The sequence below is a fragment of the Capsicum annuum genome, chromosome 6, assembly GCF_002878395.1.
Source record: "Capsicum annuum cultivar UCD-10X-F1 chromosome 6, UCD10Xv1.1, whole genome shotgun sequence".
Classification (NCBI taxonomy): domain Eukaryota; kingdom Viridiplantae; phylum Streptophyta; class Magnoliopsida; order Solanales; family Solanaceae; genus Capsicum; species Capsicum annuum.
The window spans coordinates 205,712,372-205,736,770 of NC_061116.1; the positions used below are offsets into that span (position 1 = coordinate 205,712,372).

General features: G+C 36.6%; 2 protein-coding genes across 5 annotated transcripts; one reads left to right on the forward strand and one right to left on the reverse strand.

Moving 5' to 3' along the window:
- The first annotated feature begins 1,416 nt into the window (after positions 1-1,416).
- LOC107876005 (aspartyl protease family protein At5g10770) lies at positions 1,417-3,928 on the forward strand. Of its 2 annotated transcripts, none has more exons than XM_047413814.1 (2): positions 1,417-1,634; positions 2,534-3,928. In XM_047413814.1, exon 2 carries the CDS (start codon positions 2,563-2,565, stop codon positions 3,805-3,807), a length of 1,245 nt encoding a protein of 414 aa, XP_047269770.1. In that variant the 5' UTR covers positions 1,417-1,634; positions 2,534-2,562; the 3' UTR covers positions 3,808-3,928. The 2 variants fall into 2 exon arrangements, with proteins under 2 accessions (XP_047269770.1, XP_016578443.2); XM_016722957.2 differs by lacking the exon at positions 1,417-1,634 and adding an exon at positions 1,693-2,124.
- Positions 3,897-11,097, reverse strand: LOC107876004 (probable folate-biopterin transporter 3). 3 transcript variants are annotated; one of them, XM_016722955.2, is made up of 6 exons: positions 10,590-11,097; positions 7,134-7,393; positions 5,465-5,560; positions 5,013-5,183; positions 4,823-4,871; positions 3,897-4,666 (listed from the first exon to the last, which is right to left on the reverse strand). In XM_016722955.2, the coding sequence occupies exons 1-6, from the start codon at positions 10,900-10,902 to the stop codon at positions 4,260-4,262; spliced, it is 1,296 nt and encodes a 431-aa protein (XP_016578441.1). In that variant the 5' UTR covers positions 10,903-11,097; the 3' UTR covers positions 3,897-4,259. The 3 variants fall into 3 exon arrangements, with proteins under 3 accessions (XP_016578441.1, XP_016578442.1, XP_016578440.1); XM_016722956.2 differs by adding an exon at positions 7,620-7,727 and having other exon boundaries at positions 3,897-4,871; XM_016722954.2 differs by having other exon boundaries at positions 3,897-4,871.
- Positions 11,098-24,399: the final 13,302 nt, after the last annotated feature.

Below are 24,399 nucleotides of genomic sequence, written 5' to 3' on the forward strand. Positions count from 1 at the left end.
TCATATGACTAAGGATGAAGGAGTACTTACTACTCCACTAGAACGCTTACTAATTACTCATTTACTGTTATTGTTTGGCAAAGTCAAATAAGTTTGGCTTTAACTTTGGCTCTTTCGATATATTAAGAATATGTTTAATTATCAAATGCTGATTTAATGTATGTAATTTTCGACATGCAAATGTTATTTCAAGATAAATAAAATAAGTAGCTTAATTCAAATATTCAAGTTATGTGTTATGCTCACCAAATGTTGTATGCTTTCTCCATCCCAAAATAGTTACTATCATATTTGATGTAAATTGAGGTAGATTTTTTATTTGATCCTGCTCCTCTTTTTTGTTTTAAATATGGCAAGTTGCTTTCAGCGACATAGACTTGTCAACTTGCTATATACAAGTAAAGTAATGGTTGAGATTGTAGCATCTCCTTCATATTGAGAATACAAAAGTAAAAAGAGTGAGTTCTTATAAGCTAAAAAGTTATTCCTTCGATCCCATTTTATATGAAAGTTCGGATTTCAAGACTTAAACAATTTATTTGACCCTGTATCGATCATGAAATCTTCAAACTTTTTAAAACAAACTTCATATATTAAAAAACAACGTAAAAAGTACTACTAAACCATAATGATTAACAATTTAAAATATTTAAATGATCTATAAAAAGATTATAGTCAAAGATTTGTTTGGATCTCAAATCTGACTTTATAAGATGATACATAAATTCAGACGAAAAGAGTATTACTTTATAAGATGATACATAAATCGAGATGGCTTCAAATCCGACTTTATACTATTACTTTTGTCTGATTTTAACTAATAACCACTAAAATTTGAGTATTTTACAAAATACTTACATAAATAAGCTAAAAAAATATTTATAAGTTAATTTGACTAGCTTATAAACTTAGGGAAGCACACCATTATAATAAAAAAATTGATTCCGCCATTGACAAGCTTTATTTTTGGGCCAATTCATGTACGAGGAAAAGGACAAAGAGACACAAAATTGACAACTCTAACATAAGCAACTCCACTGCCTCTTTAGTTTTCTCTCAAAACTCCGTTTGTCTCCATTCAATCAGAAGAAAGCCCTTCTTTCACTTTGGTACTGTATATTGTCACAGTTGATTCCGTGAAGGGACAGTGAGAGGACTCTTTATCTATATTTGTCTTAGCAAACGAATGACATGCTAATATGCATCATAGTCCAATAATGCAATCAACTTTCTCTTCCCTAGTATCTGCACGTGAACTCCCAATAATTTTTCATGCATTTGTGGGTCCTCATTGCCAGCTGAGGCGGAGATTCAATATTAGATTCGGACAAATTCAGTAGTTTTTTCTTAGATCGTATATAAATATTTATTAGCTTGGATCCACGCATAACGGGTGTTAATTAGTGTGTCCTCCTTCTAAACCCTAACCTATAATGTATAGTTGGCGCAATTATGGATGTAGAAAGAACAAAAAATTTCCACGTTATCGCTACGGTTAACAATAGAGAAAACGCACTGCATTTATTGTGTATAGGTAATGGCTAGAGGGAGTTCATTTGCTTTGTGAGGATTCCCAACAATCGATGACCCGAGTCGTGATTGTTGCGGATCCAACTTTTGCTGTGGAAAAACTTGTAAGTGTCCTAACTAGTATTTAACAATTTGAGATACTACATATTTGTATTAGGGAAACTATTAAATATGTTTAAATAATCTACTTTGAACTTTGAACGTAGTAACTAAAACGAGCTATGAGTTCATAACTCTTTACACTTTAAATTCGGGCTCTCCCACTATAATCAACAGCCTCTCTTTTTTGTTCTCATGCCTAATTCCAACTCCTAAGAATCTCATCCACACTCCACTCTCTCCCTCCATCATTCTCCCATCATCTTTACCCTTCATTCCTAAATAACTTCAAATTCCATCTTCAAAAGTTGCAAGCTTTAATAAAAAAAAAAATGTCTCTTTGGCCATATACAGTTTTTCTTCTTCTTTTCATTCTGCTCACTTTATGTAATGATGCATTTGGCAATAATGAAGACAATGAACAAATTCTTCACCTCAAAAGACTTCAAAGGACACAAAAGAGTATCAACCGAAGTTGTTATTCTCAAAAATCAAGTGAGTTTTTGCATAAACAAGATTGTAAAGCTAGCTAGTCATTCATTAATTTATTATTAGAGGGCATTTAGTTTTTTCTTTTGATATTATCAACACTTCTTATGGGGATCTCCTAATAGTTTTGCTTCTTTTCATGCTCTTACTATAGTATATGTCACCTTCAACACCCCCACCATTTCCACTTTAATTTATTCTTCACTAGGCTTAAAGATAGTAAGGGAATATAAACCATTTACAATGTTTTCTATGTGATTCTATAACACGTCAATATGTTGTGTTTACAAGCCAAACTTTAGGTTCTTAAAACTCTGTATTACAGTAATAATTACATGTTGTTACATCATAATTTTGTAGCCTTTTATTTGAACTATGTTGTCAATTAGAAACATCTTCTTCTTCTTCTTTTCAGAAAGTGAAAATGGAGCAACTATATTGGAAATGCAGCATAAAGATTACTGCTCATCAGGATCAATTAGTGACATGAACAAAAAACTGCAGAAACAACTGGTGGCTGATGATATTCGAGTTCGGTCAATACAAGCCAGTATTAAAAATATCATTTCTGGAAAAATTGTTACTTCATCACAAACACTAATTCCTGTAACTTCTGGTGTCAAACTGCATAGTCTGAACTACATTGTCACAGTAACATTAGGTGGTCGAAACGCGACAGTGATTGTGGACACAGGAAGTGACCTGACATGGGTTCAGTGCCAACCTTGTAGATTGTGTTACAATCAACCAGAACCTCTGTTCAACCCTTCTGCTTCTCCTACTTATCACTCAGTTGAATGCAATTCATCGGCTTGTCAAACTCTTCAATCTGCAACTGGAAATGCGGGATTATGTGGGCGTGATGTACAAGAATGTAATTATGTTGTCAACTACGGAGATGGATCTTACACTCGAGGCGAACTTGGCCAAGATCATTTGGTTCTTGGAAGTGCATCTGTTGAGAATTTTATCTTTGGTTGTGGCAGGAATAATAAAGGTCTATTTGGTTTAGCTTCAGGGCTTATGGGACTTGGAAGAAGTGATCTTTCTTTGATATCTCAAACATTTGGGAATTTTGGTGGTGTTTTCTCCTATTGTTTGCCTTCAGCTGAATCTATGTCCTCTGGCTCATTAGTACTAGGGGGTGACAGTGACACTACAATTTTCAAGAATTCTACACCCATTTCTTACACCAGAATGTTAGCAAATCCACAGCTTTTTAGCTTCTATTTTCTCAATCTAACCGGGCTTACCATCGGTGGGGTGGCTATTCAAGATTCAGCTTCTGGCAAACGTGGGATGATTGTTGATTCTGGTACGGTTATCACAAGGCTCCCTCCAACAATATACAAAGCTGTTACGGTAGAGTTCTTGAAACAATTTTCGGGGTACCCTTCAAAACCAGGAATTTCAATTCTTGATACTTGTTTTGATCTGTCTGCATATGAAGAAGTGAACGTTCCCACAATTAAGATGCAGTTTGAGGGTGGTGCTGAGATGGAAGTGGATGTTACTGGGGTTCTTTATATTGCAAAGAGTGATGCATCACAAGTCTGTTTGGCTCTAGCAAGCCTTGAATATGATGATGAGATAGGAATTATTGGAAATTATCAGCAGAAGAACACTAGGGTCATATACAACATAAAGAAGTCGCGATTTGGATTTGCAAAAGAGACATGTAGTTTCTGAGTTTCATGCAGATTAGACAAAGTTATGCCCTAAAATTCACCCTCTCAAGGAATTCAATAGTCAATAGTTATGCCCCTGAAGAAGATATGTAATGTTATGAATGCAAGTTGTTTATTATCAAGACTGTTTTAAGTGTGCTATTTCATATAAACTTCTAATGATGTAGAGATCAACCCCTTCACAAAAAGATTTCTTCTGCTCCTCCCTATAAGCTATAACAGTGAGTCAGTGACCAAAGCCAACTGTACTAGCAGCAAGATTTCAAGAAATTACAAATAGTGGTACAACATGGTCATCCTTTTCTGAACTGTGCAATCTAAGCCTCAACAGATGAATAACTCGGCTCAGTCAACTCAACTTGCATAATTTCAGTCATGCTGCCCGCATAAAAATTCAGCAGCACATGTGCTGTTTCACATTGGGGTACATTTCCCCAGTTTTGCTATTTGTGCTCATGTATCAACTAACTGCTGGTCCAAACTGCTCACAAGAGGAGCCATTTCCATGTTCTGATTTTCCAACGTCTCGTCGCCCTTTTTACTCTTCAACATCTCGGATGGGAGAATAGCAGCATTTGGATCACTGCTGGGTATCAAAAACAGAATGCAAACTGGCAGCATTCTTAAAATGCTCCGGATCGCTACCACTATCCAAAGGTTGTCAAATTGTGTCCTTGTAACATTGAAGGCATGAAGTAAGAGACCTCCACCCCACGAAGCTGTGAGAATACCAATATGATCAATTGACATTAGCAAAGCAAAAAAAGTTCCTTCAATGCCCGAGGGGCAAAGCTTTGAACTGAGTACAAGAAGAGGCATCCATTTGAGACGCCCAATCATCTGACTGAATGCTGCATCGCCTACAACAACAACATAATCAGGGATGCCAAACTTTAAGTTTACACGTGAGAGCAATATTAAATCCAACAGCCCCGAAGCACCATACAGTAACTGAGTCCAGAAAAGTAAACCACGAAAAGGATGATTTTTAAAGGCATTCTGGTAGAGGAGAACACCTAGAAGAGAGCCTACAGCACCAACAGAAGATATGGACCCTACCATCTCCTGCAAAGACATAGCAATATAATTCACACTCGTCTTACAAAGATTTTTTCCAACTTGAAAAGAAAACAATGAACTAGAAGTTGGAACTCGAATCATTTTCGAAGTTGACAATAGTAGGTTGCAGAGATGTAATACAAGTACCTTTGAGAAAGATGGGCCATCCTTTGCTTCTGTATACCAGTAAAACATTCCCTCATGAATATGCAAACTTACTGCTAGAGAAAGGAACATGTATATACATGGCCTCCAAACATTCTCACATTTCAGTGCCATCCACATAGCCTTACCAGCATCCACGAACTTTTGACTTACCTGTCTCAGCAACAAAAATAGACAAGATAAATCAGCGGTGAATGTAGCCCTTTGGATATGGATTCATCTGAACTCATAAATGTCGATATGGAGTATGAAGATATATGTAAAAACCTGCTAAACTATCAAGAAATGTTAAATTTGAAAACATAATTTTAACAGTACCAAGAGTACAATTCTAAGAATCATAAAAGTTGAATTCATTATATTTTACTCCTAAATCTGCCTCTGAGACAAATACAACAGACGAAAGATTTCTAAGGTGAGTGAAGGCAACTTACACGCTTATATGCAACGTTGTGTCCATGGGCTTCCCGCGTTATCATTCCTACCAAAATGACCAATGAAGACGGGATGCTTAAAAGTCCAAATACCCCCTGGCCAGAGGAGCATTATTATCAGTACAACAACAACAACAACAACAAACCCAGTGTATTCCCACCTAGTGGGGTCTGGGGGGGTAAGATGTACGCAGTCCATACCTCTACCTCTGATGAAGTAGAAAGGCTGTTTCCGAAAGACCCCCGGCTCAAGGCACGAAATACCACACAAACACATAGTAAAGCACAGAAGTAGATTACATAACATAAATACGGCACCCATAAGTATTATAAAACAGAGGAAAGCAGAGGAAAGCACACAGATTCGTAATAAAACATGGAACACGGAACACGGAATCATAACAGGAATAAAACCCCCACCAAGTAATTCCCTACACTAGCGACCCAAACTGGCCCTAATCCTCTGCCGTAATTCGCGTCTTCCAGATCTTCCTATCTAGGGTCATGTCCTCGGTGAGCTGTAACTGTTCCATGTCCCGCCTAATCACCTCACCCCAGTACTTCTTCGGCCTACCCCTACCCCGCCTAAAACCATCCAACGCTAGTCTCTCACACCTACGGACCGGGGCATCCATGCCCCTCCTCTTCACGTGTCCGAACCATCTCAATCGTGCTTCCGGCATCTTGCACTCCACTGAAGTCACACCAACCTTCTCCCGGATCGTCTCATTCCGAACTCTATCCCCTCTAGTCAGTCCACACATCCAGCGCAACATCCGCATTTCTGCCACCTTCATTTTTTGGATGTGGGAGTTCTTAACTGGCCAACACTCCGCTCCATACAGCAAGGCCGGACGGACTACCACCCTGTAGAATTTGCCTTTAAGCTTGGGCGGCACCTTCTTATCACACAGCACCCCCGACGCGAGTTTCCACTTCATCCATCCCGCTCCAATACGGTGCGAGACATCCTCGTCAATCTCACCGTTACTCTGGATCACGGACCCAAGATACTTGAACTTATCCCTCTTACATACCTCCTGTGCTTCCAGCTTCACTACTACCTCATTCTCCCGCCTCACGTCATTAAACTTGCATTCCACATACTCTGTCTTGCTTCTGCTCACCCTGAGGCAGTGAATGGTATTTGAACAGTCAATTATCATGCCGCAGAATGGTTCAGTAAGATCTAAAAGCTAAGTTGTGTGGACTCTTCACTTTAGATGCCACTCCTGTGTCTGATTCTTCAAAAATCTAAGTTGCGCGAACTCTTCACTTTCGATGCCGCACCCGTGTCGGATTCTCCAAAAATACACTAATTTTGGCGAATCCGACACGCACCTGTTGACATTATTGAAGAGTCCAACCAACATAGCCAAAAATACACTACTTTTGGAGAATCCGACACACACCCGTTGACATTTTTGAAGAGTATGAGCAACATAGTCAAAAAGTAACCTAGAGTAGTTTAAGTAGCCAATATGATTCAGCAAGTAATATTGAGATAGCACTGCCCTAATTTTAATGTAAGAAGTAGTTTCAAAAAAAAATAAATGTAAGAAGTCTCAGGCTTGACAAATGATTTGCTCAATTTCAGACCTCCACAAAAGGACGAAAGAATACTAAAAACAGAACAAAGAAAGCATAACAAAGAGCTCAGTCAACAAACCTTGGATCCAATGAGCTGTACCAAAAACCCACTGATTGCATACCCAATCAGTTGCCCCACTGAAGAGCTCAGACCACACAAGCTTTGCATGTCACTGGCAAGAGAAGGATGGTTTATGCTGTTCTCAGTCACACAAGCATCAATAGTCACATCTGCTATTGCAGCTCCCGCACTGCCACCCATTAGGCACAACAAAGCAGATGCAAGATGTAAGTTCTGGTTGATTGACAGACTAAGCATAGCGACAACACCAATGAAACCTAAAGAACAAAGGGAGATAAGTCAAAAGAACGATTTTCTGTTTGCCATTTCAATTAGACAGCATGTGGATGTTAGAAACTCTATCGAATTCATTTGTTAATCAATTTAAGACCAGCTGATAAAAACTAGAAAAGTACCAAGGATATGTTTCATTTTGATTCCATGTATAAGACAAAAAACATATAAATGGTTCTCTGTCTCATCATTTTCATCCTTCACACTTGCCTTTACATAATCGAAATAAGTAGATCAATGCCTTCATGCTTTGGAGACTTCACATAAATAGGAGTTCCTCATTCCCCCTGCACAATTGACTGCTGCAAGGCTGTTTTACTGGAAATAACGGCATCCAAAATACAACAATTTGAAAAATATAATTTACTATTTAGCCACACATGATGTGACTGGTTTTATTCAATAGCAACTGATAAAACAGCAAATAGATAATTAAATGTTGAGACCTCACTGCCTATTTTCATGATGGTCACAGCCCCTCAGCTAATTTACCAGAAAATAAAGATTTTGGAACTTTATCTCTCTTTTCTATGGTAAACTAAACCAAATGGAGAAATATCAATATCTTTCTTATAAAGAATGGCCTGAGAAGCTTTTGCATTTCTTCACTGTTTAAGGACTGTTTAGTGGAATGTAATGGCTAATGAAATCTATCTATGTCTGACAAAGCATATAAACACCCCGATATAAACTCATATCACCCACATTTTGTATTTGGGAGATATATTAATTTTTTAGTTGCAAATTTGAACAGCTGAACCTCAATTTTTATAAATCAATTAAGCAAAAAGTGGTGTAGAAGAAAGAGAGGAAATTAACAAGAAGGAATTGAACTATTTTGAGCCATGAGCCAATGACTTCTCTCCCGCTTCCAGTGTTAATGTTTTCTTCTTGTAACTATATTACTCTTGAAGCACCATAAGTTTATCACCGTCGCAGTGATGCACTAACCTCCCGGCCTTTGTGAATCAGGCTCATTGAGCTATTTCTATAGACAAACATTACAAGTAGCAAGTTGGTAGTGCTACAATTTTAGCAATCCAAGTTGTGATCCTTTTAGTTTAAAATGTAATAGCAATCTATGTTTTAATGTTCTATACTAGCCTTTCAACCAGTCTAGATCTTAAGATATATTAATGTATGATGTAAAGAAGCTATACACACTGAATTGCATTTTAGGTCAGGTAGTTGACTAGCAAACTCATTCCATATCCAGGAATCAAATCAAGGAACATATTTACTTTATCTTCTTTCCTCCCCTATGCTTTTCTCACCATCATATCTGTTGCTTTCCCCCTTTTTTACTTCTAATTGCAGATTAAGTATTCACATGTACTCTTCATTAAGAAAAAAGGACCTTCAAGTGTAACTTTAACTCTTTGTATCCAAAGAACATATACTTGGACGAATATTCTAATTCGGGAAACAACCTCTGATAGAAATGCCAGGTAAGGCTGCGTACAATAGACACTTGCGGTCGGGCCCTTCCCCGGACTCTGTGCATAGCGGGAGCTTTAATGCACTAGGCTGCCTCCTTTTTTAAAGTACACAACTGCCATGAGCACGCTCCAATAAATTAATCAGTCGGACCTCACACCTCACAGAGAGATCAAATTCTTTAGCATTGAATTTCTGAAAGACCTCCTTGAGCTGGACAACAAAACACAAGTAACCAGGTATCTTCCTACCCATCCTTTTAAATTCCTTGGACAAGGAGTAGAAATTCAGTGCCTCTCTCTCACTCTACTTCTCTTATTGGTGAGAGAAACACAATAAGAAGGTAATGGGAAGTATCAAGTATCACTACCGGGTAAACACATAAATATCTTCCATCTCCCAGAGCATCACAATGGATTCTAAAGAGGAGCCAGCTTCTGAAAACTATCTTTACTATTGTTCAGCTAGTATGAACAACTCATATCATAAATGATGGCACCTTGAGACAAGGATCTCCTTGGCGTATCATAGATACAGGGAGTTTAACAAATGAAGACAAAGTACTAGTCAAGTCATATTTGTAATGCACATATGAATGATTCATCAGATATAGCTTTACAGCCATAATAAACCTCAGGCACTCTAAGAATTTCAGCTAGTCTTCGCAATTGATCTTAATTTTCTAGTTTTACTAATGCTTTATGGTGAAATACCCTTCAGTGTTATCACTGGTTTACAAAGGAAAGACCAATGGTTGAATTCATAAACAAGAAACAGAACTGAGGAAAACAGATTCAACTTAAAATGTGATAATTCATTGTTCGCAGTATTCATATAAGCAAAAAAAAAAAAACCAAGTATCCACAACTTAAATCTTGAGAAGGAAAATAGTAAAAACAAAATGATTGCATGGCCAAAAGAGCAGCAGATTAATTGCAACACACTTGTAGCAAAGAACAGGAAAATATATATATATAAATATATACACACACACACAAACAGAACTGAAATTATCAAGGCTTACTACTACATTGAAAATTAGTCATGCTTTATCCAAAACTCCATCTCTTCTAAGTGACAGTGGCAGCCGGCCAGGGCTGAATTATAGCCTAAAAATGGGACATGTAAACCCGTGGTCTCTGCATAAAACTAGATATTTAGAATATTGTCTATTGACACCCGTGCTACAAGTAGGCTCAATGGTGCACTTGGTTGAATGTTCGGTTATTTACCTAAAGGACTAGGGATCAATTCCCACTTATTACTACATTTTGCCTCTTTCTTTTAGTGGTGCAACCATGCTCTAGAAATTGTAAATTCACCTCTACAGCTAACATAATCCACTAGGCAAGCCCAAAAATTGACTTATTTAACCTAAAACTTAAAACAAATTTCTAGCTCGTTTAACCAAACTTCTAAAATTAACTTATTTCAAAAAGTACTTATTTTGAAAGTGTTTTTTAAAAAAGCACTTTTGGCGAGAAGCACTTTGTGTTTGGCTAATAAGTTCAAATAGCACTTTTCAACAACAATTGATGTTTGATCCAGCTGTATTTCCCCCAAAAGTACTTTTCAAATAAGTACTACTTACTTTGTTTAGCTGGTGAAAAATAGCTTCTCCTTCTCTTTAGAAACACTTATTTTCACTCAAATGCTTGATCAAACAACTCACATTTTTAAAATAAGAAATAAATTTGGCCAAATATATTACTGTACTATTTCATTTGCAAATCATGAACTTACCACCAAGAGCAAAGTAGGGCCGTCTCCTATAACCGAAAATAGGAAGAGTATCAGTTAAGAATCCCCAAAGAGGCTTAACAACCCAAGGCAATTGAATAATTCCAGAATAAACTTGAGCCTCAGATGGCTGTAACTTCTGCTCATCTTTCATATAATACTGCGTACTAATTCTAATCAGACTTAAACTCATTCCCTGATTAATTCCGTACACAAGCACCACAGCCGATACGAAACTCCAGTGTAGCTCTTCACTTAGCTTTTTTACCCAATAAAATGGTTTTCGCAATATTAGGCCCATTTTTGAAGTGTTCATATACAGATCTGGAAGATTATAGTGTGATCAAACGAGTACTCGGAATTTGAGAAACGTGATGAATTGAATTGGTGTACATTTGGGTAATGGAAACTGGTGAAGTCAACTAAGTGGAATTGCGGAAAACGATGATACGTACGTAACAACTGAGGAAGAAGAAAAATATGGCTGAATTAAAACACCTCAACTCTTGGTAAAATATTTTTGTGAGATAATTTTTAAAAATAAATATTGTGTATTTCTTTAATTCATCTATTAGTACAGGTATGCATCGCTCGGTTCGGTTCGATTTTATATATTATTAATTCAATTTATCAGTTTTCGGTTTTTAAATATGCTAAACCAATAACCAAACCAATTAGATACTTTTTTATCGGTTTATCGGTTTTAGTCCTTAACGGTTTGATTTTCGGATTAATCGATAAGAAAATACTCATAAAATAGAAATAGTAATAACTAATATGAAAAAAAAAACTTAGTTGCAACCAAAAATCCTACATAATGTGTTTTAATTTACAAGAATCTTTAAGTTTGAACTAAATGTTGTTAAGAGAAATTAAGAGTTTGTATAATTGAAATAATAGGTTTTTTAATTGGTAGAAATTAAAGAGAAATTAAGAGAAATATATAATAAGTCATACATACATGGGGTTTGGGCCACAGGTGACAAAGGAGTTTTAAAATGACGCGTAGGTGACACAAGTCTTAATTATTAGGTGGAGGTAACAATTACTTTATTATGGATTAAGAAAGTTGGAAAAGTTTGAAAATAACCCACAAGTTTTTAAATTTACACTTTGATCCAAATATTAGCCTATATAACGGAAAACGGAGGGAAAAAACATTTTTCTCTCTCTTCTCACCCTTTGTTGATTTCTCTCTCTTAGCGATTTCTGTTGTTCATTATTGCTGCTGCTTCATTCATCATCTTCTGCTTCATTATCATCATCTTCTACTTTATTATCATCTTCATCTTGTTCTTGTTGACCATTTGGTGTTGTTGTTGTTACCGCTACTGTTGCTATTTGACCAATTTCTTAGGTCAAATTTTATTTTTAACATCACTTTCCACTTTGGCATTACTTCATAGGAGACGTTGGTAAGTCAAATTATGATTTTTAGTTGAATTTGTCATCTGGGTAACTATTATTGTGTTGTTGTTTTCCAACAATGGATAGAACCCAATCATGAATCCAACATAAAATCCATCTGTTTAAACAGATAAATCATCTGTTGCGACAGATGAGACATCTGTTTCAAAGAAAGACTGATATGTTGGATTCATGTTTAAACAGATGGCTCATCTGTTGGAATATTTGACATATATGTTGCAACAGATTAGTTACCTGTTGCAACAGAATCTGAACACGATTCCAACATAGGTTACAACAAATTAATAACCTGTTGCATCAGGTAAGTCATCTATCGCAACAGGTTAATTATCTGTTGCAACTGTCACTCATCTGTTGGAATCATCTTCAAAGGTGATTTAGTTATAACATCAATTCCAACAGACGATTCATCTGTTACAACAGATATTCAGAACCGTAACATGAATCGCAACAGGTAAGAATCTGTTGTGACTCATCACTTACCTGTTGCAACACATAACACATCTGTTGGGATTTATTCACGGCACTATGAAATCACTTTCAACTTTTTTTAACAAATGACTTTATTTAGGTACCACTAATCGAGGGATTGATAACAATATTGGTGGATTGTCATGGTCATTGGGTCGAGAAGAGCAATCGATATGTATGGCGTTGGAAGGAGGGTGAAATGCTAGAGACGATAGCTATGACAGTCCAAAGTGATGTTTCGTATGATGATTTTGTGAACTTAATCATCAGTTTTTGTGGACTGAATTGTCAACCGGAAGAATTCACCATCAGCTACAGGCACAGCTCCTTTGAAAATCAGAGGGTACTGCCTTTCAAGATAACCGATCAGGTTCAGTTGCATCTTATCTAAGTGATTCAACCAGGACGGTGTTAAGGGTGTACATGGTTGAAAAGACGAGAGAGAATGAGAACCAGAACGTAAAAGAAGAAGAAGAAGAAGAAGAAAAAGAAGACTTCTTTGATGATAGGTTGGATGATCTAGACATAAATATTTCAGATAATGATCAAACACCTATGCCCGTTGATGCGACCAATACGATGTGCAATTCTTCTCAATCGACACAATCTGGAAATCTTCAAGACGATGGGATCGACTTTTTTATTGGAATGTCATTCAAGGACAAGAATGAATTATCTAACACTTTGTTTATTTCTTGCGTGAAAAAAGATTTCAGAATAAAGAAGGTGATTAATTCGAGCAGTGTCTTTTGCTTCAAATGTGCTAATTCGAACTGCAAGTGGTGGTTGAGAGTGGTGAAGTACGCAAGTTCTGACAGATTCGTCATTCATAAACATAAAAAGCATCACACATATGGTTCGGAGCATATCTCGTGCCAAAATCCTCACGACACGGCAAAGGTCCTCGGTGAATATTCCAGGAGAAGTTTCCCCAATGGCAAAGGCCCTTCAACATGGCTTATGGCCAATCAACTCCTTACAGATTTGGGTGTCCTGGTCAGTTATTGGAAGATATATACGGCCATGGGGATTGCCAAGGACCTAGTTCGGGGGACACTCGAGCATGGGTATGAAGTCTTGGATGCTTACCGTTACATGATTGAGTCCACAAATCCTGGAAGTAAGACGGCATTGCATCTGGATGAAAACGGAAAGTTCAAGTACTTTTTGGTATCCTATGGTGCTTGGATTCAAGGTTTTCGACATTTGAGAAAAGGCATAGCCGTCGATGGTACCTTTTTGAGGAGCAGGTATAATGGAGTTCTGCTAGCGGCGGTGGTGCAAGATGCTGAGAATTACATCTTTTCTGTCGCTTTTTGTGTAGCGAACAAGGAATGTGATGCCTCTTATGGATTTTTTTTGAACAACTGCGACGCTGCGTCGAAGATAACAAAGAGTTGTGTTTTGTATTGGATAGACATCCAAGTATTCCAAAGATGGGTTCACTTTTCTTCACTTCAGCTTACTTTGGTTGTTGCATCAGGCATCTTAGAGAGAACATTCGAAACAACTATCACAACAAAAGAGTCGTCACCCTTTTTTATAAAGCAGCTAAAGCATATAGCAGAGAGGAGTTTTTAGACCATTTCAATCAAATAGCGGATGTGAATCCCAAGGTAGCAGAATTTCTTGCACGTGTCGATTTTGAGAGATGGAGCCGGGCATTCTGTCCAGGAAATAGGTACATTCTTATGAATTTAATGTCTTGTTTGATTTACAATTTTAGTTTGATGTCGTACTAAGAGATTCTTTTCTACAGGTACAATATTATGAAATCAAACATAGCTGAATCGGTGAATTCATTATTTGGCAATGAAAGAGAATTTCCCATCAAGGCTATGTTTGAAAAAATAAGCGAGAAATGTAGCGATTTTTTTAACGAAAGGCGTGTGCAGTTCAAGTGCCCAGAAAAAAGAACCCGATTTGTTCTCGAAATCGAAAAGAAAATATAAACGAATATTAGTTTGGGGAATAGGTTATTCTCTCATAAATAGCAGATTACAAATTTCGTATCACCGGTCATGGTGATGCTGCCACGGTCGATCTTTAAACAAGATCTTATACGTGTAGAGTTTTTGACTTGGAAAAAATACCTTGTCCACATGCTATGGCAACCCTTCGAGCTCAATACGGCCATAAATATGGACCTGAAGTTTACGAGCACTCCTCTCAATATTATTCGATGGAAAAATATGAAATGACATATAGTGGGCATATTACTCAGGTGCCTCCTAGAGAATCTTGGGTTGTTCCAGTAGAGCTTATGGGGAGATTAATACCTCCTCTATTTATTGACCCGAGCACTATCAAACCGAAAAGAAAACCATATAAAAAGAGGCGTGGAGTTGGAGAATCATTTTCATCAAGAAGAAATAAGTGCTCCATATGTAAGTGTGCTGGCCACAAAAGAAATACATGCCCGAATCATAATCCACCATGATCGTTGTAATTGCAAAAACTTGTGTTGTTGTTTATTTGTTTGTTTGTTGTGGACTTTTATATATTTAACTCATTGTTGTGAACCTAATGTTATCATTTATTATATATAAAATATCTTTTTTAAATAACTTGTGCATCAATAAAATGAGGCAAAACATTAACTTAAATAATACAGCAGACCACAATTATTCTCAATAGTTGCACAAACAACTGGAATGCTTTTCTCCAACAGATGAAAATCTGTCGAAACAGATGGATAATCTGTTGAAACCCAACAGATGACCAATCGGTTCCAACTGTTGAAAGAACTCAAAAGCCAAAATTGCTAGTGCTACTGGATTCAACGTTGCCTCCAACCGTCGACATGTTAACATGTATTAGATTAGAAGAAAACAGAATGAAAATTGAATAGAAATTAAAATGCCAAAGTCTGACTAAAAGTAAATTTTTCATTAAATGAAAAATAAAATACATTAGGTATAGATCCAATATAGAAAAATTAAAATACATACTCTAAAAGAAAAAACACATTCTAATTATTATTATCATCATCATCATTAATGACAGCCGACCAATCAACTCGTAGCAGCAGGGCTCTCATTAGCCTCTTCATCTCTCTGAACATTGTCGCTCTCACAACAACCAACTCGCTCTGTAGGTCATTAACCTGCCTTTGAAGTTTCCGTACTATGTCGCGTAGAATAGCAATGTCTGAAAAAGGATCATCTATATCTAAAACACGCATGAATTGACAAATGTAAAGAAAAATATTCACAATGTAATACAACGTATATGACCAAATGATGAATTTACTCCAGAAAAAAACTTACCTCAACGAGAAAGGAATATGCTCTTTGAAGAGAAGTGGTTGAAGATGTCACACTAATGGAAAAAATGCTAGAAATAAATAGAGTTGAATGAAGATTGAGGGACCTATAATATAATCTGGACATGTCAGGCCAAAAGGCAGGACTGTTCTGCTCCATTGTATTAATTACATTCAAACTAGTGGCGTTTTGTTTTCTGTGAAAAGTCGCGACTTTTTGTTTTACACTAATTACTTCTTACCTTTTCATAGTGGTTTGAGACTCGATAAAAGCCATTATTATTGAGCTGTTGCAACAGATCGTCCAATATTTTTAACAGATTTAGCATCTGTTGCAACAGATGGACGGATTGAATGTGCAACAGACGGCTGTCAAAACAGATTTACCATCTGTTGCAATAGATGGTTTGTATATGCAACAAATAAGATATCTGATGCAACTTATGTATTATCTGTTGCAATAGATGAACAATATGTATAAGTTGGAGGAGATGTTTTGATATCTTCTGACAACTGATTCATTAGTTTTAGTTTCAACAGATGGAGTATTCGATTCATTAGCTGTTTTGAATGTGTGAGATAAAAAGTCTTCACCTCTTTTTAATAGTCCTTCAGTTACGTATTAGTTGGGACCCATGGGCTTGACACACCAATTAATAAAAATATAAATTAGCTGATTGTTTTACCAAATTGGCCTTATTAATTATGATTAGAAAGTATAAATGTGAATAATATACTTTATGTAGTCATTTAATAATAAGGGTAATCTTGAAAAAATATAATAAAATTCTCTTGATTTTATAAATAGGAAAACTAAATTGAAACAAACATATTTAGAAAGAAGTAATCACATGCGTGCAGATTAATTAAAAAAAAGTCAGGTCTATCGCAATAGATTTACCATCTGTTGCAACATATAGATTATCTGTTGCGACAGATGGACCATATGTTTGGAGGAGATGTTCTGATTTCTTCCAACAGCTGATTCGTCAGTTGCAACAGATGGAGATTTCGATTCATCAGCTGCTTTGAATGTGTTAAGATAAAAAGTCACGACTCTTCACACATCCATTTTAATAGTCATCACATTCATGCAGATGAATAAACAACACTGACATGTCCTGATGGGGTAGGAAGAATAAGATGCGTCCAATGGATCCCATTTTCATGCATGCGAGTTATGTATATTATTGATCAGGCTACCGTGAAGACACATAAAGTGCAATGATTTTGTGAATGCAGTTTTTCACCGATGATTAGACATTGATCCTTCAAACAAGATTCTGAATTGTACAGTTTAGTTTTATAGGTGAGAACTGATAAGGCCGAAGGGTTCCAAGACGGTGGTGTCGATACCCCGTTACAATTTAATGACACGATTCATACACATGTTTTTGTGTCAAGTTTAGGCAAGGGTTTAAATTTTTGGCGGCAGTGTAAATATCCCATCGTGATTGGACCAGTTTTAATGGCATAATGGACTTCTTGAAAGGCCTCCGAAGCCTCGCAATGCAACAAATAACGATAGAACCAATAGAAATTTCCCTGGTCCAAATTTATATGGATGGATTGGTGGAGGAGACTATTATACAGTAGAAGGTGTTTAGGAGAAAACCTATACGGGAAGAGGGCGGTTGAAAAGGCCATATATCATCTTAGTACTTGTTTAAGAGGATACACACGGTCAATTCCTCTTGACCATTCTTTTTTTTTTCTTCAACGACTGATGGATTTTCATTTTTGGATATACTTTTACATTCATATCTCATCCAGTTTTTTCATTTTTCATGTCAATTTCATAAGCTAATTTCGCTACACTTTCCTTCCGACCCTGTGTATCCTCTTAAACAAGTACTAAGATGATATATGACCTTCGCAACCTCCCTCTTCCTGCACAGGTTTTCTCCTAAACACTTTCTGCTGTATAATAGTCTCCTCCAACAACCCATCCATATAAATTTGGACCAGGGAAATTTCTATTGGTTCTACCATTGTTTGTTGCATTGCGAGGCTTCAGAGGCCTTTCAAGAAGTCCATTGTGCCATTAAAACCGGTCCAATCACTATTGAATATTTACACTGCCGCCAAAAACTTGAACCTTTCCCCAAACTTGACACAAAAACATAAGCATAAATCGTCATTAAATTGTAACGGGATATCGACACCACCTTCTTGGTCCCTCAGCCTTGCCAGTTCGAACCTAACAATCTTAACTGTAAAATTCCATATCTTGTTTGAAGAATTAATGCCTAATAGGTAAAGAACAAACATTCACAAAATTATTGTACTGGATGTGTGTTTTCATGATAGGTTGATCAGTAATACATACCTCCCACATATGAAGTGGTTCCATCTGGAAGCAGCTTATTCCTCCGAACCCATCTTTACTCTAGCCTTTAATGCTGACCGGGCAAAAGTGGATCCAATTTCACTTTCTTTTGTCTGCAAACAAGAGAAATACATTTGATGTCAAACAAGAGAAAAACAAAAAGAACATTACAAAAGGGTAACACAAAATTAAGTGAATCAACAAATGACCAATATGATGCAACAGATTACCCATCTGTTCAACCGATGAGGCATCATTTGCAAAGAATGGATGACATATTGCAACAGATGGGCCATCTATTGGAATAAATCAAACCAGCCTTGCTATTGGTTTGATTTCTTCAAAAAGTTGCTCCGTCTGTTCCAACAGCTGATTCATCAGTTGCAACAGTTGAGGAAACTGTTGCAACACCACCACCAACAGCATCAACAACAAAGAAACAAACAAAACAACACCATATGTTCCAATACCATCTACAACACAAATATCACATGTTCCAACATAACCACCACCCCCAACAACAGCACCACCAAAGTACCAAACAAAAGACATAAAAAAAAACTATACTGATAACAAGGCTTTTTAAGTTCTCCCAACAGATGACTTTTTTGTATATTTTAATAAAAATAATGGTTCGTTCATTCAAGACTTAAAAGTCACCTTTTCAATTTTCTCAATAACTAGCAAAGTGGTAATAGGTAAATCATTGATAGCAACAGATGTAAATAACTAATTTAAATGACATACAAAGAAGAAGATGAGATGAAAAAAGCAACTTTGAACCATACCTGCAATGTCAAAAAAGCAAACGGATCAGAACATCCAGTTCAATTGAGAAAAGATATTGATTGGTTGAGATCGCTAAGGATCCTCATCCGAAAGAAGAGAGAAAAGAGAGGAAAAAAAGAAATAACAAAGATAATTGAGAATAAAGAATAAAGAAGAGTTATGAGTTGAGTCTATTCTAGACTACTTTATGGCTGAAGGAGAGAGAGTTCTATATATGGGGTTTTTTAAATATTAATTAATAAATTTTGAGGGGCACGAGGAGACGGTGACATTGAAAAGACCAGATAAGACTACTCACTCAAGAGATTTTTAAGTTATCAAAGTTGTACCGAGTAATATTTTTTACCGCCTTAGTATTTTAACTATTTTATCTCGAACAGGAAATACCTAAATTGCTTTATAAAAAAAGGATCAAAAAATATTTAAGTGCAATATTTACAACAGATTCGTGATCTGTCACAACAAATGACGTAATATGTTTGATACTTTACAATAGATGCATAATATGTTGCAACATATTACCTAATCTGTTTGATTTGATCCAACAGAAAAGACATATGTTGCAACATGTTGAACATTTATTTATATATAATTTCAATTAAGTTCATATGTTAGACTAAAACCTTAATTGAATGTGAGTTCTCATAGGGTCAAATACAACTTTAATTGAGTCTTTTGGAAATTTCATGATGAGACGGTACTGCGTTCCTCCGACCAGAGTCGTCGATCGATCACTCTGAGCCGAGTCGATTCTTACTACCTCATATGTTAGACTAATACCTTAATTGATTAATCTAGGACTTGGGTACTAATACCTTGATTGAATAATCTGGGACTAGGGGTGAGTTCTCATAAGGTCAACTACAGCTTCAATTGTGTCTTTTGGCAATTGCATGATGAGATGGTACTATGTTCCTCCCGACTAGAGTCGTCAATCGATAACTCTAAGTCGAACCAATTCTTACTACCTCATATGTTTGACTAATACCTTAATTGATTAATCTAGGACTAGGGTACTAATACCCTAATTGAATATAGGGTCAACTACAGCTTCAATTGAGTCTTTTATCAATTACATGATAAGACGGTACTGTGTTCCTCCCGACCAGAGTCGACGATCGATCACTCTGAGGCAAACCGATTCTTACTACCTCATATGTTAGACTAATACCTTAATTGATTAATTTAGGACTAGGGGTGAGTTCTCATAATGTCAACTACAATAGATGACAACAACTATTTGATAATTTACAACAGATGGGTAATCTATTGCAACATATGACTCAATTTGTTTGATAATTTACAATAGATGGGTAATCTGTTGCAACAAATGACTTAATCTGTTTGATAGTTTACAACAGATTTGTGATCTGTCGCAACAAATGGCTTAATCTGTATGATAGTTTACAATAGATGTGTAATATGTTGCAACAGATTACATAATCTGTTTGATCCAACAGAAAAGATATCTATTGCAACAGGTTGAACATTTGTGTATATATAATTCAATTGAGTTCATATATTAGACTAATTCCTTAATTAAATGTGAGTTCTCATAGGGTCAACTACAACTTCAATTGAGTTTTTTATCAATTGCATGATGAAACAGTACTGCATTCCTCCCGACCAGAGTCGGCGATCGATCACTCTGAGCTGAACCGATTCTTACTACCTCATATGTTAGACTAATACCTTAATTGATTAATCTAGGGCTAGGGTACTAATACCTTGATTGAATAATCTAAGACTAGGGGTGAGTTCTCATAGGGTAAACTATCGATTAATCTAGGACAAGGGGTGAGTTCGCAAAGGGTCAGCCACAACAGATGGCAGCGTCTATTTGATAATTTACAACATATGGGTAATTTGTTGTGACATATGATAATCTATTTGATAATTTACAACAGATGGGTAATCTGTCGTAACAGATGACTTAATCTGTTTGATAATTTATATCAGATTCGTAATCTGTTGTTACCTAATCTGATTGATAATTTACAATAGATGAAAAATCTGACGCAACATGTTGAACATTTATTTTTTACAATTTCAATTGAGTTCATATGTTAGACTCCTAAATTGATTAATCTAGGACCAGGGATGAGTTTTCACAGGGTCATCTCCTAGAGTACTCGGTCAACTACAACTTTAATTGTTTTTATATGATTTTAAAAATTATGCATATATTTTAAGATTTTAAAAATAATTAAGATCATTTCGGACCAAATTAACATTTTCAAAACTACATGTCATTCTTTTCCAAAATACAAATCAACCCATACAAAATATTTTATCATTTCAAATCTCGAGGTGTTGCTCTTTCTCTCTCATTCTCACTCAACAATATAGTACAGACAATAACTACTCAATAAATTTGCTCAACCCTCCACAACAGATTGCTTTTCTTCTCATTTTCGATCACATAGGTGTTATTTTCGACATCATTCTTGCTTGTATCAATCGTTTTCTTTGTCTTCGTAGGCAACAGAGTTTGAGAAGAGCTCTATATTTGTTCTTTTTTCTAAAAAATAAGGACTTTTAAGTTAATGATGAAAAATAAAACTTTTAGTTGTATTATCTTTGAGAATGGGTTTACAATTTTGAGTTTTGATGGTAAAATCATAGGAAGAACTTGAGAAATCCCTAGTTTCCGTCGTAGTGTTCCGTTGACTGTCGTGGTATAGTTGGATGGTATTGGTGGTGGTGGTGGTGGTGTTTGTGGTCATCGTGGTGGCACCGGTAGTGGCATTGGTTGGTGGTGTAGGTATTCGTGGTGTTTGTTTGCTTATTGGCATTGGTTGGTGGTGTTTGTGGTGGTGGTTGGTGGTGTGTCGGTATTCGTGGTGTTTGTAATGTATTTTTTAAAATCTATGCATACATCAACTGTAATGTGATTTTTGTTTTTCGTTGTCTGTAGGTAAAACATGTCTCCCAAAAGAAAAGAAAGTGAAAGTGGATCAACGTCTGACCACTAAAAAAAAGTTATAGTACAGAGAGATTCGGAGGAGCTTCCTGAATAATCTCAATCAGGGAAAAGTGAAACTGGGGAGAGATGTGAAAACAATGTTGAGGGAAGTGGACAAGGGTTCGTATATGGTGATTAAGAAAATAAAAGTGAACCACCGATGGGGCGTGAGTTAATATCAACATCCCAGCATGATCCTGTCAAAACTTTTAGTATTGACAGGTTTGAAGTTGCGATGCCCATAAATGACCCCGAAGGAAAATAACTAACTGGTCAAATTTTACTTAAATGTCTGATGGGGAAAATTTTTGAACATTTTACGAAAATTATGAAGAACAAAAACATAGGTGGACTTTTTAAGAAGAGCTGCTTTGGCGCTTCCTTGAGCTACCTGAGGACCCCTTTACCCATATCTATTTTCTTATGATGATGGTATATGGTCTTCTCAAGCACAAGAACAAGTACACGGGGGATGATAAAGATCTGAAGGAGGGGGCAAAAAGAAGATGGATGAAATCTTGATCAACTACTGTGGCATGCCTGTTTATTTTGGCTTGCAAGAGTTTGCCATAGTGACGGGCCTGAGATGCCATCGTCCAGAAGGGCGACCACCCCGCAAAAGATCCAAGTCAAGAAAATGTAAGGGAAAAATAGATGGGTTGTTTGACATTGCTCAACGTGGCTACAAAGCATCAGATTTGTTGACAGATCTAGAGGATAAAACCATACCAGAGCAGTACAGGGAGCAATTGTGCTTAGTTTGGTTTGCCCATTCAGTTATATTGGCAAGAGACGTCAACAAGGTCATAGAAGATGATTTGTTGGCGCGTGCTGATGATTTTGATAAATTCAACAATTATCCCTGGGGATATGACAGCTTCTACTTGACTGTCCAATATTTACTGACAAATCTATCCTCAGGGACGACCACATTATACGGCTTTCCTTGGACTTTCATGGTAAAATTAATCACTAATTTTACTCATCCATTAATTTATATTGAATATAGTTATTATGATTTTTTTTGCTTGCTTTCTGTTTACACTTTTTAGGCTTGGGCATTTGAAGCCATTCCTCCCCTCCGAAAGCAGTTAATGGATTACCCGGATGAGGTTTCTCATCCAAGTATGTTTAGGTGGTTGGCTGCAAACAGCAACACCAATATTAAGGATGTTGATCTCTTTAACCCTCCGGATGATGCAATACATATTCTTCAAGTAAAATAATTCTACTCAAAGATAAGAAAAATATTGAACAGATGTTATATCTGGTGCATGAGATGTTATATCTGATGCACTAGATGGGAAATCGGTTGCGACGAGGTATATCTTGCATCATATTTGGCTTTGGTTCTCTAAACCCGACTCCTAAAAGATTAACCATCTACTGCAAATTATGCAACAGATGTTTAATCTGATAACATATTGTTCATCTGTTGCGACGTATAGATGATCTGTTGCATAACAGATTACCCATCTTGTACAACTATTGCAACAGATAATTAATATTTTACATCAGATTATCCATGTGTTGCTCTATTTCTTTGAACCAGACTCAAACGGATTTTAACCATATACTGCAAACTATGCAACAAATGGGTCTATTTTTTTAAAATATAGCCCAACTGTGAAAATTATTATATTATATAATTTAAATGCATCTGTCTTTTTTATTTTTTATAGGTTGTGCATCTATGGATCGTGCCTACTGATGAGGAGTTGGTGATGACTTTTTATATTACTCTAGGTCATGTTCATACTATTGCAGACCCAACGGTAGAGTTAATAAAGAAGGAATTGACTGGAGCAACAGCCATAAGAAGAGCAGTTAGGCAAGGTCAACCTAATGTTGAGGCTCTTCATGACCAACCTTTTACTAAGGCAGATCCAGGTGCTTCTTCTGGTGGAGTTGTTGGTATTGGTAGCAGGTATGCTGATGCTGCTACCACTCATGATGATGAGCATGTTGATACTCAATAAAGAATAAATATGTTTGAAAATACCCTTTTCGCCCTTACACAGGTCCCTTTCACCCCTCTCCACCCTCGTGTTATCGTTGCGAATACGATGAGTGCAAGGATAGACAGGATAAACTCTTTGAAAAGTAGAGACTATCTCTAAAGCTATCAAGCAATTCAAATCCAAGAAGTGTGTCATACTATCCAAGAAGATGAGGGAGCCACACACTCTTACAACGTTGGTTAGGAGAAAGAAAAAAGCAATAAGAGACGTACTCTCCGCTCGAAAATAAAAAGAAATTACAATTCCTCCCTCTCCAAAAGCTATTGAAGTTTCGGGGCCAGTCAAGAAGGTGGACATATACGTGGAACTTGGCGTCGAAGAGAAGAGAGATCTGCGACAGGCCAAGAATGTCAAGCCAGGCATATCAGATTACCCCAGGCCTCCCTTTCCCCCCCAAGACTTCCAGACTATGACTGATATGCGTATGTCGTACGAGGACAAAGCAAGTTTACTTTTCCTAACCTAGCCCTTCTAATCTACCCTATGAAGAAAAATCTACGCAACAGATTTCACATCTGTTGCAACTGGTTGTGGTTCTGTTGTAA

Bases quoted from the DNA above. Each gene is read 5' to 3' on its own strand.
- LOC107876005 (XM_016722957.2), top strand. From the start codon at position 1,962: ATGTCTCTTTGGCCATATACAGTTTTTCTTCTTCTTTTCATTCTGCTC. The intron at 2,125-2,533 runs GTGAGTTTTTGC...TCTTCTTTTCAG, and splicing joins TTGTTATTCTCAAAAATCAA to AAAGTGAAAATGGAGCAACT.
- LOC107876004 (XM_016722954.2), bottom strand. From the start codon at position 10,902: ATGAACACTTCAAAAATGGGCCTAATATTGCGAAAACCATTTTATTGG. The intron at 7,394-10,589 runs GTAAGTTCATGA...TTTGTTCTTTAG, and splicing joins GCCCTACTTTGCTCTTGGTG to GTTTCATTGGTGTTGTCGCT. The intron at 4,872-5,012 runs GTACTTGTATTA...ATGTCTTTGCAG, and splicing joins ATGGCCCATCTTTCTCAAAG to GAGATGGTAGGGTCCATATC.